At 37.0% G+C, this 18,699-nt stretch overlaps 2 protein-coding genes across 7 annotated transcripts in view; one reads left to right on the plus strand and one right to left on the minus strand.

Moving 5' to 3' along the window:
• The window catches only part of tmem63ba (transmembrane protein 63Ba), a 28,010-nt gene extending 19,762 nt beyond the window's left edge, over positions 1 to 8,248 (minus strand). For all 3 annotated transcript variants that reach the window (XM_059516985.1, XM_059516984.1, XM_059516983.1), the window contains exon 1: positions 7,952 to 8,248. The gene's annotated coding sequence lies outside the window, so the exon portion shown is untranslated. The remainder of the gene's footprint in view (positions 1 to 7,951) is intronic.
• Positions 8,249 to 8,741: 493 nt separating this feature from the next.
• LOC132110413 (arginyl-tRNA--protein transferase 1-like) overlaps positions 8,742 to 18,699 on the plus strand; it is an 86,845-nt gene continuing 76,887 nt past the window's right edge. For 3 of the 4 annotated variants that reach the window (XM_059516986.1, XM_059516987.1, XM_059516989.1), the window contains exons 1-2: positions 9,803 to 9,955; positions 18,418 to 18,481. In XM_059516986.1, coding sequence (XP_059372969.1) covers positions 9,856 to 9,955; positions 18,418 to 18,481 — 164 coding nt within the window. In that variant the 5' untranslated portion in view covers positions 9,803 to 9,855. Of the gene's footprint in view, positions 9,169 to 9,802; positions 9,956 to 18,417; positions 18,482 to 18,699 lie in introns of those variants that run through there. The other variant, XM_059516988.1, reaches the window with a different exon arrangement.

The following is an 18,699-nucleotide window of genomic DNA, read 5'->3' on the forward strand; positions in this document are numbered from 1 at the left end:
ACAGTGACAGCAGGACTCTGACTTTTCCAATGGAAAATAAATACAGCACATAAGAGTGATGGGGAGAGAAAGTCACATGCTGGGTTTCGTAACAAACCAAGTCCTGTGCCAAACCAGCTGAAGGTGGGGTCAGCCATAAGCATCATCTTTGACATCATTTCACAAGCACCAATTCCTGGTTGGTGAAATACTATATCACCCTGCAAAGAAATTTCTGGATTCAGGGAATTTTGACATACAAATAGCGCCAAAAATAGCGCCACTGCCATTAAGAACCGCAAATGATGCAAGTCAGTCTCAAACTACTATTTTTTATATATATATATATATATAAATATTATATAATACTATTTTATATATATATAAATATTATATATATATTATATAATTTTTTATTAATTTTGTAATGCTTCATGGAATTTAAAGCTGTGAAGTACACAATCTTGTACCTTTGTCTTTTTGTTCGAGTTTGTAATGTTGTGAATCACATCATAGATGGTTGGTTTGGCTCATGGCTTATAAAGGCCTGTTCACACAAATGACAATAACTATAAAGTTTTAATAATCGTTCTAATTCTTGTTGAGTATATAACTAAAATGATACTGACAATGAATGAACATCTTGCTTTCATAAGCATTTAAAGTGAACAACAAAACTGCATTGTGCATTTATAATAAACAGAACAATATTGTGCTTTGGTTTGGACTGTAATATAGTTATATTTCTTAGTGTGAATGGGCATCTGAAACGAAGGCTTTAATAAAGTCCCCATGGGAAGGGGTTTGTGCAAACTTCTGCAACTGTTCCTGGCACATTCAATCACACGAAACAGAATCAAACAGCTGGAATCTCAAATTAGATTAACGAGATGCATTAAATTCAGCCATGTTAAAAGAATTTATAAAAGAAATTGCAAATGTTAATGCATTGCCTTTGGCAGCCGTCAAACAATTCATACTTTCTTGCCTGTAGACATCAGACTAGGGTCTCTAGGAGGCTTTGGGACAGATAGCTGGGACATCCACCCCGCTGCTGTTCTTCTGAACTCAATGCTAACGCAGAGTCATGAAACAAACAGCGCATGACAGAAAATGTTACAAGCTTGTGACAGCCAAGCTCTAAAAAAAAGCATCAGGTTGCAAATGATCCATATTATAGAGACCCATTCACAGAGAGCCCTTCTTTATTTATGCTCAATTAGGCCTGCTGCCACATGGACAGATCTTGTGATTTCCTGGCATTGCGTATTCAAAACACAGTGTTGAACAGCGGTCCATCTGAGTCTGACAGCCAATGGTTTGAAAAAGGCCTCATGTTGAATGCATCCTGAGCTCTGAAAGACCGTTGCTCTTTCACCCGTTTTTTGAGATGTCTGAAAATGTGGTCAACAGATCAATGAGAGAACTGATTCTGAACAGGTCACTGGAAACTTCAGCAAAGCACGTGCCTTCCCGTAACATGCTGACACTCGTTAAGTTCTGAACTGAACTGAAAGTTCTGACCTCAACGAGGCTACAAACTACTGCTGATTTGTTTGTTATATTCAATTATTTATCTTGGACATGATGTTGCTTTCATAGTATTGATTAAACAAATGAACTTTCTTGAAATGGAGAGATGAAAAGAAGATTCCGATGTAACTTTTCTCCAGTGCTGCTGCTGAAACTCCTGATCTATAGCACAGCCTCACTGCCCTAATTTGTGCCAGTATCATTAGACTCGGCTCTGCTAGACTCACATGACCTTTAACAGTAGTTACGGTGTCTCTGAAAGTTTATCATCTTAGGCCAACAGTATTGATCTATACAAGTTAACAACACCTTGTGTATACAGGTACAGATGTGTATACAGGTGCTGGTCATATAATTAGAATATCATCAAAAGGTTTATTTCACTTTATTTCAATAATTCCATTCAAAATGTGAAACTTGTATATTTTATTCATTCATTACACACAGACTGATATATTTCAAATGTTTATTTCTTTTAATTTTGATGATTATAACTGACAACTAAGGAAAATCCCAAATTCAGTATCTCGGAAAATTTGAATATTGTGAAAAGGTTCAATATTGAAGACACATGGTGCCACACTCTAATCAGCAAATTAACTCAAAACACCTTTAAATGGTCTCTCAGTCTAGTTATGTAGGCTACACAATCATGGGGAAGACTGCTGACTTGACAGTTGTCCATAAGACGACCATTGACACCTTGCACAAGGAGGGCAAGACACAAAAGGCCATTGCAAAAGAGGCTGGCTGTTCACAGAGCTCTGTGTCCAAGCCATAGACTGTATAAAAACATGGACGTAGTGTCCGTGACGTCACCCGTAGACTCCTGAAGAGAGTTTTTGAAGCCTAAAGTGTGCAGAGCGAGCCGTCGCCATCTTGGCAGCGCGTTACCGCGCGACTCTCCCGGACAATCGAAAATGGGCAAAAGGGCGGGAGCTGGTTGCTGAAGCCACGCCCACCTAGCGCGACGGCTGTGACAGCAGTGGCAATTCACCTGTCACTCAAGTGGCCACGCCCTTAATTATGCAGGCTTAATATAATTTATTATATAAATTATAAAAAAATTCACCCCCTTGTCATGAAGGGCAAAATTAGCTATATAGACCAAAATCATTTTTTGCACCAGGCTGAAAACATGTTTTTTTCTGCTGTAAAGTTGGGCATTTTAACATGGGGAGTCTATGGGATTGACTCTCTTTTGCAGCCAGCCTCAAGCGGCCAGTCGATGAATTGCAGTTTAAGTCACTTCCTTATTGGCTTCACTAGAGAGAGCGGGAGGTTGCCGCTCGGTCCAAGCATATTAATAGTGAGGCGAAGGGAAGGAAAAGATGTGGTAGAAAAAAAAAGTGTACAAGCAATAGGGTTAACCGCAGCCTGGAGAGGATTGTGAAACAAAACCCATTCATAAATGTGGGGGATATTCACAAACTGAACTGGAGCTGGAGTCAGTGCTTCAAGAACCACTTCGCACAGACATATGCAAGACACAGGTTTCAGTTGTCGCATTCCTTGTGTCAAGCCACTTTTGAACAACAGACAGTGTCAGAAGTGTCTCGCCTGGGCTAAAGACAAAAAGGACTGAACTGCTGCGAAGTGGTCCAAAGTTATGGTCTCTGATGAAAGTAAATTTAGCATTTCCTTTGGAAATCAGGGTCCCAGAGTCTGGAGGAAGAGAGGAGAGGCACACAATCGACGTTGCTTGAGGTCCAGTGTAAAGTTTCACAGTCAGTGATGGTTTGCGGAGCCATGTCATCTGCTGGTGTTGGTCCACTGTGTTTTCTGAGGTCAAAGGTCAATGTAGCTGTATACCAGGAAGTTTTAGAGCACTTCATGCTTCCTGCTGCTGACCAACTTTGTGGAAATGCAGATTTCATTTTCCAACAGGACTTGGCACCTGCACACAGTGCCAAAGCTACCAGTACCTGGTTTAAGGACCATGGTATCCCTGTTCTTAATTGGCCAGCAAACTCACCTGACAGAAAATCTATGGGGTATTGTAAAGGGGAAGATGCAATATGCCAGACCCAAGAATGCAGAAGAGCTGAAGGCCACTATCAGAGCAGCCTGGGCTCTCATAACACCTGAGCAGTGCCACAGACTGATCGACTCCATGCCACGCTGCATTGCTGCAGTAATTCAGGCAAAAGGAGCCCCAACTAAGTATTGAGTGCTGTACATGCTCATACTTTTCATGTTCATACTTTTCAGTTGGCCGAGATTTCTAAAAATCCTTTCTTTGTATTGGTCTTAAGTAATATTCAAATTTTCTGAGATTCTGAATTTGGGATTTTCCTTAGTTGTCAGTTATAATCATCAAAATTAAAAGAAATAAACATTTGAAATATATCAGTCTGTGTGTAATGAATGAATATAATATACAATTTTCGCTTTTTGAATGGAATTTGAATGGAATTATTGATTGTTTAAGTGATGCATTCTGAAAAATGAAACTATGCATACAGAAATGATATTAATTCATTTGAATATTCAGTATCATGGTGTCATGTAATTCTGATTGGTGCACAACCATTAATAATACTTTAGCCTTGCTACTTTTTAATGGAGAGTTACATCACGGGAGCGAGTGTTCTTGGATCAGTTCAAACAACTGCTTTTGCCTGTAAAAACAAACCAACAAACAAGTCATTCCTACACTCAGGACACTATCATTCTGCTTACAAACACGTCATCTTCATGCCCCATTGGACTACACTTCAGAGTTTAGCCTTCACTAGAAGGACAGACAAATATAATGCCACAGCAGGAATGTGCCGTTCTGATAATCTGTTTTTTCTGGGGTTGTTGGCCTCAAGGTGAAAGGAAACTGTCGATCATTAACCACATTACAAGAGTGAAGTAATACTGGCACCATTTCATAACAGCAGAGCTGTAAATAACATATTATGACATAATGTCCAAGGTCAACATGATATCAATTCATAAACATTAGCAGCAGTCTTACAGTCTAGTTGGTTTCAGTGGACTGTGTAATACAAGTACAATTATTCCCTTTGCTTTTTTTTTCTGCTACTGAATTTTATTAAATGTATCTACCTGATCCAGTGCTAAACACTTTACCACTTTATTTTTAACTTGTGAGTCATATTTATTTTCATATACCTTTATGTCTTCACACTATACACACGTGCTGTCTGAATGTAATCTGCTAGTGTAGGGGTCTGGAGGGATTAAAATGTCTCCATGATCTGCTTTTGAAGAAATATGGTAGTATGCTACAGCGCACACTCTATCAGATGCAGTTCTGACACCTCCTTCTCAATATACTGCACAGCACCACATACATTCACATCAGATGTTAACTCAGCATTAGAGTTACACTCACAGGACCCTGGACTTATTCGCAATCAAAAAAGTACATTATTGGCATGCTGCTCTGACATGAGTTTTTTGCGCATTCACGTGAGGTCCGTAAAATCAGATCAGTGAGGCCTACGACCAATAACTTACTCAAAGAAATACAACCTGTGCTAATCCAAAGAAAACTACATTGACAAAACAACTGAATCCAAGATTTGGTGATAATATAGCAGAATGGGAGATTTACAAGCAGTTTCAAATACTGGCCATTTTTGACCGGGAACACCAAAATAGGTTAAAAATGCTCAATGACAGATTACTGATATCATGTTAATAAACCAAAGAACTATAAAGTGTTTGGTACATTTAGAATACTGACAAACACCATAAAAACACAGGTGTTGAAGAGAAAGCAAAATGATGAATGAAAGCATCAAAGGTGAGGTGTTAAATGTATTATAAGATGACTTCTTATTTTTCAATAACAAAAACTGCACATTTAGCAGTAATTTATTTCCCTTTAGTAACAGCATCTTACATCTCTGTTATTACCGTTAAACAACAGGTTTTTACCATAACATTTTACAGTCTTTTACTGCTAAAATTACAATCATTCAAAGCTAACATGAATAAGTGTTTATTTTGAGTCAGTAAATGGAGCATGGTCAGTCTTTATCCCCGGGCTCTCGAGATCAGTAACTGCCATTGACTATTAATAAAGCCAACTAAAGCCTAGGGCTCACATGGAGGCAGTACATCTGAATCTTGTTTGCATGCAAACTGTACATTCTCGTCAGAGAAGACAGGATGTGAGGTGAGTCCCAGAAGCAGTCGTTGCCTTGCTGAGTAAAGGCCCGTTCACACACAACATCGTTATAGCTGTGGTTCGGACTCTGTTATTCTTTAATATTGACAATGATTTTAGGAAATATATCTTTAGAGTTATCTTAATAATTATCATCCTTGGTGTGAACTGGCCTTCAGACCTATTTGAAAGGAGCTTTGTAAGATCTGACATTCTCCTCAGTTTCATAAGTGAAAGTGACGTGACATTCAGCCAAGTATGGTGACCCATACTCAAAATTCATGCTCTGCATTTAACCCATCCAAAGTGCACACACAGAGCAGTGAACACACACACACACACACACACACACACACACACACACACACACACACACACACACTGTGAACACACACCCGGAGCAGTGGGGAGCCATTTATGCTGCAGCGCCCGGGGAGCAGTTGGGGGTTTGATGCCTTGATCAAGGCCAAAGGCACCTAAGTCATGGTATTTCCGGCCCGAGATTCGAACCCACAACCCTAGGGTTATGAGTCAAACTCTCCAACCACTAGGCCACGACTTCCCAAGCTCAAACCCAAGCTCAAAGCCAAGCTCAAAGCCTAGTTCAAATGGTAAACTAGATTCTGACTCCAGAGGCAATATTACATTTTGAGTGAGGCCTTTATATTTTTGAAATGTACTGAAACTGTTTTAAATCTTTATCCTATTTCTAAGCCATTATTGAGCTCAGAAACCAATGAGCTCAATATATTGATTTTCATTGCACTAAGCTGTGCCAGAGGCCAAACGCTCATAGGATCATAGAGCTGCAGCAGAAAACAATGAGCAGCCTTCTGCTGCTAGAACAGAAATGAAGTGATTTGCCACAGGATAAACAAACCTGGCAGATTTTAGGTTTGGTAAAGTTTTAACATATCTGTCAAGTCTGGAATACCAATAAAAAAACTTATTTAACCCAAGACACACATACAACATGTAGATGGCTACAGGTTACAAGTGGTTTTTTCTCAAACATGAAAGCTACCATAGATTAAAAAGTCAAAGTAACTAATTAGTATGTAAAACACAATAAACAACACAACAGTGTCCATCATATAACTACATAATATCATGCTTACTTGATTTCTCTACATTGACAACTTGGTGAAACAGTTTTCACTTAGAAATTACTGGTAATGTAAAATTCTCAAATATTAAAAAAAGAAAAAAAAAAGGCAAGTAACATTTTATTAAACATGACATTTTTAAGTAGAAAGACTGAAATAATTTTTTCTTCCAAACACTGATAATCTTTAATCATTTTACTTACAACTTATATATATATATATATAAATTACAGAGTAGACCTGGGGTTTTGCATTTCATAGATGCCATGAATAATTACTTTATCTTAAAATCTAAAATGCACCTATATACTGTATGTTTATATATAAAAACCCAATTATACTGTGAAAATTTTAAATTATAAATTTGTGTCAGATATTACTTAGAAAATATTTAGTTTATATTACTCAATTTATTCTACCAGATAAAATAGTGCTATGCTGTGAAATCTATTATTTATTAAAACAAATATATTTTATTAGATTTACTGATTTATTTAGTTGATTTTAATTATTTATTTAATTTTTTTCTTGCAGACCCCAGTTTCAAACCCCTGCTTTAAACTGTTTTGCAGTTTCATATTCGCAAACAATACATTTAAAATTCTAGAAGCTCAAATTCAACATAACAAAACATTAAGTAACATTTGATTTAGATGCCTTCATAAAACTCGAGTGACTTTATAGTCGGATGGATCAGAATATGTCACTAGAGTCCACCATAATCTGTCATGATGCTGGTGAGGATTGACACTAATCGACAGATTAGCTGTGCCACATATCACCTCAAGTACATCGAGCTCAATAATAACCACAGCAGATACCATCAACATTTACTAGACTTTTAGAAAAACAGCTGTAACGTTAGTTAAATAAGGTGAGGCTAATCGACATCAAAATAACCGTGCAAGCTAACGTACACACTTGCTGTGAGATATTTGTTATATCTTTTAAATATTAAAGATATACAACAGGTAATTATGTACTGATATATATGAAAATACTTATGAATAAAGTTAAATTCTTAGTTGGTTAACATTACGGCTAGTGCGCTCTAGCCGAACTGTTAGCCTTTCAAGGTAACGTTAGTTGGATCTCAATTGTTTAACATTTGTATACGTTTTCTTGTTCTAAAACTAGTTCAACACAATGATCAGACTAACAACGCTTAAACTAGTTAGTTTAGATGTCACAAGTTAAGATAACTCACCTGGCAGCAGTGGTCAAAGCCAAAGTAGCTTTCGGCTAGCTACTTCTGTTATCCCCAAATAACCGTAACAGTCTCAGAACTCCAGGTTAATATTTCCTCAAAACGGTTTAATAGTGTTGGGAAAAACAAAATGCCGAGGATTAGTCCATCATTCAGTTAGTGTCTCATCTGTACGACACTGATACTCAACAAGCCCTAGCATGGCTGTGATGTGTCGGGCCGGTGTATGTACGAGCGGTTGATAGGCAACACACGAACTGTTTCTCAGCTGGGGCGTCGTCCAAGATCGGCCCTCTCCGGATTCTTTCGGTCACACTCGGCTCCGCTTTCGAATTCTGTGGCGCACGTTCGCTTGGTGTTCGGTTTTAGTCGGATTGTCTCGGAATTGTTCGGTCACATTCGTTCTTTTAAACGACTTTGCCACATGGTGGTGGTTGTTGCGCACTAATATAGCTAAAATTGGCTGCAATCTGTTGTTAAAGTTGTGAATACAGGAGGATATCTTACTTATCTTTCCACAGCTATTGTTAATTTAAAGTACTTTACTGGGATGATTTTGTTTACATAAATTATTCGCAAAGTATTATACACAAAACGAAAGAAGTACAAAATATTATAATAATAAATAACAATAGCATATGATTAATATAAGATTCCAAGTATTTAAAAAATATATAAACACATAACATGACACTATTTTTATTAAACTGGTTTTAACCACAGAGAATATATATCATATAGATCAGTGGTTTCCACAACAGGGCATGTGCTGTCCTCTAGTGGCTGTGAAAACGTCTCCATCCTTTGAACGTGTTCTTATTTTGTAGAGCTGTCATATCTCGGCGTTTTCGGTCCTTTATGAATATTTAGTTTAACTTAGTATTTATTTTAACGTATATCACGCAAAAAAGCGTCACTGTCTTCTTATAAACAAACTGCCAACGTTGTCGGAGACGGGCATTTTACTGTGTACCTTTTAATTACTACATAGACATAGTTTTGCATGGCATGAACTATCTATATTAATAGACGTACTCCATGTACTTTATAGTGGAGTTCAAAGGTGTAAAGTGTGGATATCGCTGTGGCTACTGTGTAAACGAAGAAGGGTACAGCTTCATACGTTAAGTGAAGCTGCATAGTATGAAGTAAACACAAAACAAACAAGTAAATAACAACACATTTCGTTTACAGTCTTTTTTGTGCATATGAACAAGGTAAGTTGCATTCTGTATAGTTATGAATCATAAATGTTTTGTTGCTTTTTTAAAAAGGGCTTTTACCACAACAGGAAATGTGCAGTAAATCAGTGCGTCCAGGTCATGTAACATGCTTTGATCTCGCCGCCACGTGGTCACGTGGTTCATGGAGCTCAGTCTGTTTGAATGGGTTTAATATTTACAGCAGTTTATAGTAACACATAACCTGCATTGATTGTGCGTGGATAACTACGCTGACTACGTTTTAAAATTACAATACAATCTGTGATCAATTTTAAAGGACATTTGTTTGCTTTTATTAGTAACACAATAATGACAAAGAACTCCCCCAAAATGTTCCCACTCAAATGAAGGAAACATCATTTAGATGGAGGAGAAGATGTATTAACAAAAATAGATCTAATCAACTGATTAATGCAGTTATTATTATTTAAATCCAAATAATAATAAAATTAATATTTGGAAACTTTACTTCCTACTGTGATACACGCGTCACACGCTTTACTTCCGCATTCCTTAGTTCATACTGAAAGCCTATGGGAATGTTTCAATAGCGCTGGCGCCCACCTACTAGGGGCGGGGTTTCAGCAAGTCAGACCAATCAGAGAAGCGCACTGGGCGAACGTTACGCAGCGTAATTAATATTCATGAAGTAGGCTTCTTTGCGCAGCTGAGAGCGTGGAAATGGCAGCGGGTGGATCGTACAGTATCGTGGAGTATTTTGGGGGAGATGGCGGCTATCGCTGCGGTTACTGTAAACAAGAAACAGGCAATTTCTCACACGGTGAGTGGATATTAATCCGTTACCAATGGCTGGTGGTATGTTTCAATGACTTGACGGAACTGTTCAGGGAAGCCGGGTTTGATCACTCTGTTTTGACTAGCTTTCAACGGTTTCGTGAATTGGTGAGCATGATTTGTCGAATATTGAGACGCTTAGTGATATAAAAGTATTGGTTATATAGTTCCAAATGGGTTGCTTATAGTACTTCATCGTGCAATCCATTATTAACAGCATGATGGTCTCATAGTGGAAGTCCTTGTCAGCTGTCAGCAAAACCTTTCCTCTCACTGAAATGTGTTAGTTTGCAATTTTAAAGGAGTATTATATATATATATATATATATATATATATATATATATATATATATATATATATATATATATATATATATATATATATATTTTAAATAGAAGATATAAATTATTTCTTGCTGTGAACTAGGAATAGCAGAGGCCTGGTCATGTTTGATCAACCCTGTCTGGACCAGTGAATCATATGTCCTTCTTTTGCAATGGGTTTAACAGCCCAGATCATCATTTAAACTGAACATTTATCCTGATAATAAAGTGCTTGTTTTATACAATTTAGACAATCAAATACAGTTTTAATGACTTTATGAAATAATAAATGTACAGTCTTTTAGATGGCACAGAACCCCAACTACAATTATCCTCTTGTGAGGGACCCCCATCCTAAAATTTAAAAGGCTTCTACATGGTTTCTTAATTATAGCACAAATTTATGCGGTTAAAAATTAAATTGTAAATGTCTCAAATATTTTTTGTATTTTCTACTCATTATAGGGCTTTTATAGTGCTGCAATTATACATGTATTTATTTTAAGTTCTTACTATTAATACATTATTTAATGTATTTTTTTTAATTCATTAAAGTATTACTTATTATTTTTTATTTGTCTTTACATTTTATACAGACTCCCTAGTTCACCCTTGCGACCTCCTCCTTGCAGTTTGAGAACCTCTGTACTATAGAGCTTCTATATTACAGTTTAAACATAAATCTTTTTAGAACATGTGCCAGATGTACCAGTTTTCGTATTTCCCAATCCATAAATAGTTAAAAATGGTCCAGGGAATTGCAAGTTTGATGCAATAGGATGGTCATGGAAATAAGTGGTTTTATGTACTCTCGGTTTGTTTTTTGCTGCAGCCACCAGATAATTCAGACTGAAATGAAGCTTGTCTGTGAATGAACGTGCTGGAGATAATCTGATCCTGCTAATCTGCTCCATGCCACATTATGTGGAAGACCGAAAGAAGGAAGCGTGTCTCTGATGCTAATCCTGATGTGGCTAGAAGCCATCACGAGGACCGTTCAGAGACGTTTGATTACTTTAGTTTGGCAGGAGTCCTAAATAACTTGCTTTGATTATTCCAGTGACCAGCATTATGGTGATTGTCTCAGTAACTCTTCATATCTTTGGGGGCTCTGTTTTTAACCGATTGGCAGCCATGACCATAATTTCAATCTTGCCATGTAGGAGAATAGTTGAATTGATTGCCAAAGTTTCAGAAAGATAAAGCAAGTACTTGAACCTTTTAAAGTCAGCTTGAAAATTGCATGCATTTCCAATTGAAACTGGATATTCAATGAGAAGAAAAGCTGGACAGGACTTTAATTTAGGATATTCATTGCGAATGTATTTGTGAAAACTGGGTGTTATATACCAGAATAAAGCTGAGCTGTTGAAATATAAGAGGGCCTGATGATGTTTTTCTTTTGTTTTTTTTAGTAATATGAACCAGTGCATCATTCACAATAAGTCTAAGTCAATGCATTATTTTGGACTTTGCGGTAGTAGATGCACGTTCATCTTCTTAATCTTTTTTGAGTTATGTGCACTAATGTATCATGAATAATAAGTCTGAGATGGTAAATGGGTCAGTTTTGGTTTCACCTTGACCTCTTTGAACAGTACAGCTTTCTCTTTTATTTGGGCTGAACTACAGTTGTGGTAAAGCTGTGCATAATTTTTCTTTGTAAAGTATACTGACCAGTTCCCATAAATATCAGCAGTCTAGTGGAAATGCAGGAAAAGCTGCTGCTGGATGACTTAAGGACTGGCATAACTATATAGAAGTGAATGACTTGTCTTAAACTTTTAACTTTAACACTCTGATCAAATTTATGTAATGAGATTGCATTATACTGGGCTAATGCTTAACCCAGAGATTGCACACAGCCGGAATCCTTTGTCAGACACATGCTTCTAAATTGCAAAATTATGAGTGCATTTAAAATCTTTTTAGGGCAATGAATACAAGGAGATATTTAATTTATTAGAAAAATCCTCAATGAATTATGTGCAACTTTTAATAATTCACAACCTTGAAGTACACCAGGACTATTATTTTGAAATGTCTATGCTTTAGTGTTGCTGGCTTTCTTTTCAAATATGTAATCTCTGAAAGCGTGAGCCTTCACTTTTAAACATGCAGCACATTTATGTATTTAATGAAATCATCATCATCATCATCTTTTGAAGTTTAATTTACATTAGGCTGTGTACGGTTCCTTGTTTTACATCCCCGCGTTAAGACCTTGTAAAATGATAATGAAGACACCTTATTAGGGCTGCAACTAACGATTATTTTGATAATCGATTAATCTGTCGATTATTTTTACGATTAATTGATTCATCGGTTTATGTACTTATATTTTAGTTTTTTCCATTTTTTCCCCAAGTAAATTATTAATAAATGGTCTTTATCCTTCAGCATAGATTTTTAAGAGATTTTAACCATTTTGCACTGTCATATCCTCATCAAAAATATACCTGGAGTTGTTTTATTGTGTTAGTAATCCTTTGTCGAACTCTTCTGCAATCAGAACACTGACCCATACTCTAGCAAATTTCACAAGTAGATTTCAAATAATGTTTTCACCATGGCAGTCCTTAGAGCTCCTAAAGTAGTTTAACATCCCGAACGAAGCTTATTAAGGAATCTTTCAGAACATATTATCACGAAGAATAAGGATAAAACAGAATAAGATTGCAGTGCATTGTATTTTATTATTTACTGGGAAACAGCTTTATAGCTTTTGCTGTGAAATTGTAAAGAATCCTTCGAAAAAAGTGCCAATGGCATGAAACCTGAATGGAACTCACAATTTAAAGTAAAATCCATCAGAAGGTTGACCAGAAAAAAAAAAATTGGACACACACAAAAAACCTGCTGTGTGAAAAAGAGCAGTGAATACTTAGAAAAAAAAGTGCATTTCAAATATCTTTAAAAATTTACCTCTCTCATTCAGTCATAATTAGGCTGCACGACTGAATTTTGAACTGGTAAACGACAAACTGATCACAGAACATGTTTGTAAAGCTTTAAATGTTAACTGTTAAAAAGCAATTTTATCAGCTTTTACGACTAAACATTTGCAAACAACATTGTACTGGAGAATCTGCACGAATGAAAGTCTTAGGGGCCGTTCACATATCGTGCCTAAAAACGCATGGAAAACGCTAGGCGCACCGCTTTCTCCTTCTTTCCAAAGCGCTCGTGCAGAAGCGCCCCTGAGGCGTCTGCCTCTGCTAAGCAACCATGACGTGCTCTCTCCTTGAAGACACGGAAATTTCAGCAAAGGATAAATGGATTTGCAGCTCAAAAATCGCTTGCAGTAGCTCTGCTACTAAATTTATTTTAAAATGGAAATCCATATACAACTATGATCAGCTGTTGCTTTCATCTTGACTGAGCTTTTAACGTTGTTACGGGAAAGAATGAAGCTGATTGGTTAGTTCTTGTCACATGACCCCGCGGTGCGCTTGCGAAAAGACGCGATATGTGAACGTCCCCTTAAACAGTTCAGTAGTGCAGAGTTTACAGGTTACTCTTCTTTTTTGAAGGCTCAAAGTAAAGTACTCCCAGCTCCCACATCACGCTGAACGCTGCAGAGACGATGTTCGGGAAGCACGTGACATAAAACGTGGCCACCTATTGGCTATTCGCTACTTCTCCTGCTGTACTGGCTGAGTAAAACCTCCGGTGGCTCATTACTGCCACACTTTGGTCACCGCAGATTTGAAATATGTTCGAAATGAGCCGCTTACGGCAAATAAAAGTTATTTAGCAACGAATCGATGACTAAATTAGTTGACAACTATTTTAATAAGGCCTAAAAAAAAAAAAAGTTTGGTTCCGGTTGGTTGTCAGTTGAGGTCATTGGTCGGTAGGGATTTATTTTTTTTTTAATTTTTTTTTTTTTTCTCCAGTGGCAGTTTTACACACACACCCGCGCTGATTTTAAATGTGTGTACCGGTACTTTTACGACAGTGATTCTGTATTCCCGTTTAAAGTCTGTTGTTGCCATAGACACGCAAAATGCACACACACACACACACACACAAAAAGCCTTCGCGGGAGTTTGACAGGCGATCTCATAGTAGATTAACTTGGAGGATTTGAACTTGAAAAACGGAGTGTACAGACATCTTTTTGTAGTCAAACAACATTCTTTATGATGTTCATTTATGTGGTTTATTTGATTTTGATGCTATAAATTAACTAGAAGCAAGAGACGATCAGTTAGTTTTAACTGATGATCTAACTTACAGTAATCTGTTCGACACATTCAAGAGCCACAAAACGGTATTTATTGTTTACATTTCTTTAAAAAATGACCACATTTGAAGGGTGAAATAACCAAATGAGACTTTGTTTCATATTAAAAGTAAGCTGGTAATGTTAATGTCCTGTCTGTCAGCATGTTGTCAGTGCCCTCTCTGTTCCGCGATATATTGTTGACTCCCCCCTCCCCCCGTGTTTCTCTTAATGTTACGATTTCCAAACCTTAAGTTATAGCTCACTTTAGGAATTGACAGTTAAAGGGTTTTGATGCAATACTTAATGGTTTTTAACGGATTACTTAAGTGTAAAACAGCATTTAAAGGAAACTGTAATTTAATTAACGATGTGTGAAAGACCGTTCTTCCCCAGTCTCATAAAATAAATTTGGGTCGCACATAAATTGACAGGGTCGGTCGGAAACCGGAACCAAACAAATTTTCTTTTTAGGCCTAATCGATTTTAATCGATTAAATCGATTCGTTGTTTCAGCTCTACACCATATGACCTTAAATTTCATATAATTGAATGTTTATCATTTTTATTGTTACATTTTAGGGTCCCGCAATAATTTTTTTCTAAATTTGTATGCATTTTAGGGTTCATACACTCCTATTTTTAGGAGTGAAATGCTTGCACTGTCAAGCCCTGTTTATGAGTGGTTTTTTTTTAGTTATTATTCTTTATTATACGAGTAGAGTATTCAAATGGAGTGTTTTAGCAGTGCAGTAATAAATCAGACTGCAGGTAAGCTAGCACAGGATGTGGTCCGGCTCTGTCTTTTCAGGGCCCTGACTAACTGTTGTTGTGTGGTGTGGTTTGGGACTGAACTGAACTGTTTGCCAGTGAAGATTTTAATTTCTCGTGAGGAAATCATGTAGTATGTTTGAAATGATTACTCAAATTTGTAATCTTTTAAGGAGTTGTTGCTGGCTTGTTTATCTGCTTCAAAACGAATCAGGGGCTATTGTGTTGTGAAAAACAGGTGTCTTTTGTCAGCCAGATTAATGTACGATAAGTCAGGTAAAAACAAACCTCTTTTGTTGTGCTGATCAGATGATGTCACTTCATGGGTCTTTCTGGATTGTGTCGTGTTCTGTTGAAACGTCTGTTTGTTTTTGCTTCGAGAACTATTGTTCTGGCCTGTAGAGCTTGAAAGTGAGCACCTGCTTTTTCCTGGCTCAGATTCTGGAAGTGTTTTAAATGTAATTCATTTTTCTTGATAATTTTACATTTACATTTTGTGCGTTTAGCAGATTCTTTTTTCAAAAGCAATTCTCTTCCTAATTTTTTTAGAACATTCTTTAATGAAGCATTCTATACCTTAAGCCACCTCTAAAATGGATCACAAAATGAAAATAGATTCAAATAAAAAACGGTGCAAAATATAAAGACTATTTATTCAGTTTCCCACCTAAAATCCCACTTAAAAATCCAGTTCAGAATCTCCGTATATAAAATAACAGTCTGAGCATTTCAGTAGCAATGCATGATATCAGTACATCAAACAATATTTACTCCTATTGTTATTTACCCTTTTTTTGTTGTTTAAGTTATGTGTGTGTGTTTACACTGTTTTCTGTAATCTAGCACTTTCCCTTTAACTTTTTAAGAGCATGATTTATGTAAATTTTTTGCACCGTTATCATACATTGCTATTGAAATGTTTGTGTTATGCTCAAAATCGAATTCATATATGTAGATTACAAACAGAATTTTAAATAGTAATAAATCTAAATGATTGTTCACTGACCATTCCTACTTGGCAGCACCCTCTTGTGTCCTTTCCAAAATCTGCCAACAAGCAAATATGATAATTTTTTTTTATGTTCATGTCTAAAGTGTCATAATTAATTATTTTAGCCTACATCACATGTATTTATCAGCCCGCCCTCTTGTTTTCGATATTAGTTATGCCATTTCACATTGATAAATGTAAACAGTCACTCATTTTTATCAGTCACTTATAAGCTTCTTTAATAAAATGTCTTGTCAGTATTGTATGGGTTTTAATAATTATGTTTTTAGTTCACAAGGTAGTGACAGGAGTCAGTGATGCACGGGTCAATGTATAAACAACCCGCACCCGACTGACGTTTTCAACTGACCCGCCCGCAACTCGGACCTCAAAAAAAGAAAAAGAAAATATTGTACCCGACCCGCTTCTAGACCCGCATTTTTTAAAAGTAGTAAATGCTCATCGTAGTGTCATTGGGCCATAGACGTAGGGGTGCGGGGGGAGGGGGTGATGTTGGGGCGAGTGGAGAGCGTTCTTAATATTCCGCAGCGCCCAGAATAGGCTATAGCCTACATGATAATAAGCTATATGACCGCACGCAGAAAACTTGCCACAAATTCAATTCAATTATGAATGTGTCTAAATAAGCTACGATTGTTTAGTAATTGTTTAATAATAAACTGGTGTTTTCTGTGTCGCTGCAAAGATGAAGCTGACGATGTGGACTCGCTATGAACACCAGAGAGAAATGCACATTTCATATGGATTACATAATCAGAGAGTAGCCTATTTATTTTGGTTTGAATATTTTCATTTAAAAGTAGACATTTCAAGCTTTCTGTAATATATAGCCTATATATCTTAAATCAGTGAGCACAAGCTGAGTTTCGACGCCCTCCAGTTCACATGCAATACAAGTGATCGTGTTGGCTCCTTATTACATTGTCTAATATTTTGCTTCTTATTTATTAAATATGGGCAATTCATTGATAAAACATTGATCAAAATTAAGATACAATTTATACAAAACGAAAATAAAATTTCTATCAAACAAAACTTAATGAAGTCGTCAAAATCATGTTTTACCAAAAACAGCGCCATTGCTCCCCAGTCTTCACATTTTCTCTTGCCGCCTCCATCTGTACCTGCAGACTGAGCTCGTGTGTCATCTTCGCGCCAGTTATTCAGCCAATAAAGTGAAGGCCTTTGTATTTCAAAATTGTGTCGAGTACTATATAAATTACAAAGGTTTAATTGGCATCTTTATTTCAAACGACCCAACTGACCGCGACCGAATATCATTAAAAATATTCTTGGATGACTCGTAACCGCGGATGACCACAGGCACCCGCTCATTTTGGATCAGCCCGCGCATCACTGACAGGAGTCTCTTTAATCTGTAATTCTGTGTGTCTAAGTGTTTGCATTAAATGCATTATAGCTCAATCTAGATAAAGAGACATCTTAAAGGGATATTCCACCCCAAAATGAAAGTCGTTTCACCCCAAGTCGTTCCAAAACCCATAAAAGCTTTGTTTGTCTTCGGAACACAATTTAAGATGTCTTGGATGCAAAACCGGGAGGCTTGAGTCTGTCCCATAGACTGCCAAGTTAGTAACACTGTCAAGGTCCAGGAAAGTATGAAAGACATCGCCAGAATAGTCCTTCTGCCATCAGTGGTTCAACTGTACTTTTTGTCTAAAATATCTTAAACTGTGTTCCGAAGATGAACAAAGCTTTTACTTTGGTACGTTAAGTTATTAATGATAACATTTTCATTTTGGGGTGGAGTATCCCTTTAACCCCACTGCCAAAAAATGTAGAGGATTCTAAGAAAGCTTTGAGGGCTGATGTCCTGTACGTGTCCTTGTGTGGGAATGTAATTCTCTGTGACGTCAAAGGAAACGTTTTCCTTTCTGAACAGTGTGTCAGAGAGCTTTGGTGTCAGGGGTCCATTTGTGTCTCATATCTACAGTACACATGGATATAACACCGGCTTAAGATGCCCTATATTATACATGTATGCACGCACAGCTTCTTAAGTGTTCAAGTGATCGTACATGTCTTTATTTAAGAGGTTTATCCTGGTAAGTTTGTGTAGTATGTTCTAAATGCTGTGGTTCTTTCTCTCTAGGCATGTGGTCCCATACTATGACAGTGCAGGACTACCAAGATCTCATCGACAGAGGCTGGAGGAGGTGCTGATATTATTATTATTATTGTTGTTGTCTGACCTTTGAACTGCGTGTTTAATAATATAGTCTTCTGACTCTAAATCATGTGCCACATAAATAGGTGTTCTTGCATAATATCTTAGCAGGAATCACTTTTACACATGAACAGGATGCAGTAGTCTAGTCAGTGTAATGACCGAATCAGACATACTCCCCGAGCTGTTTCACAGAACCCTTACAAC

Source organism: Carassius carassius, chromosome 30 (genome assembly GCF_963082965.1).
Source record: "Carassius carassius chromosome 30, fCarCar2.1, whole genome shotgun sequence".
Lineage (NCBI taxonomy): Eukaryota > Metazoa > Chordata > Actinopteri > Cypriniformes > Cyprinidae > Carassius > Carassius carassius.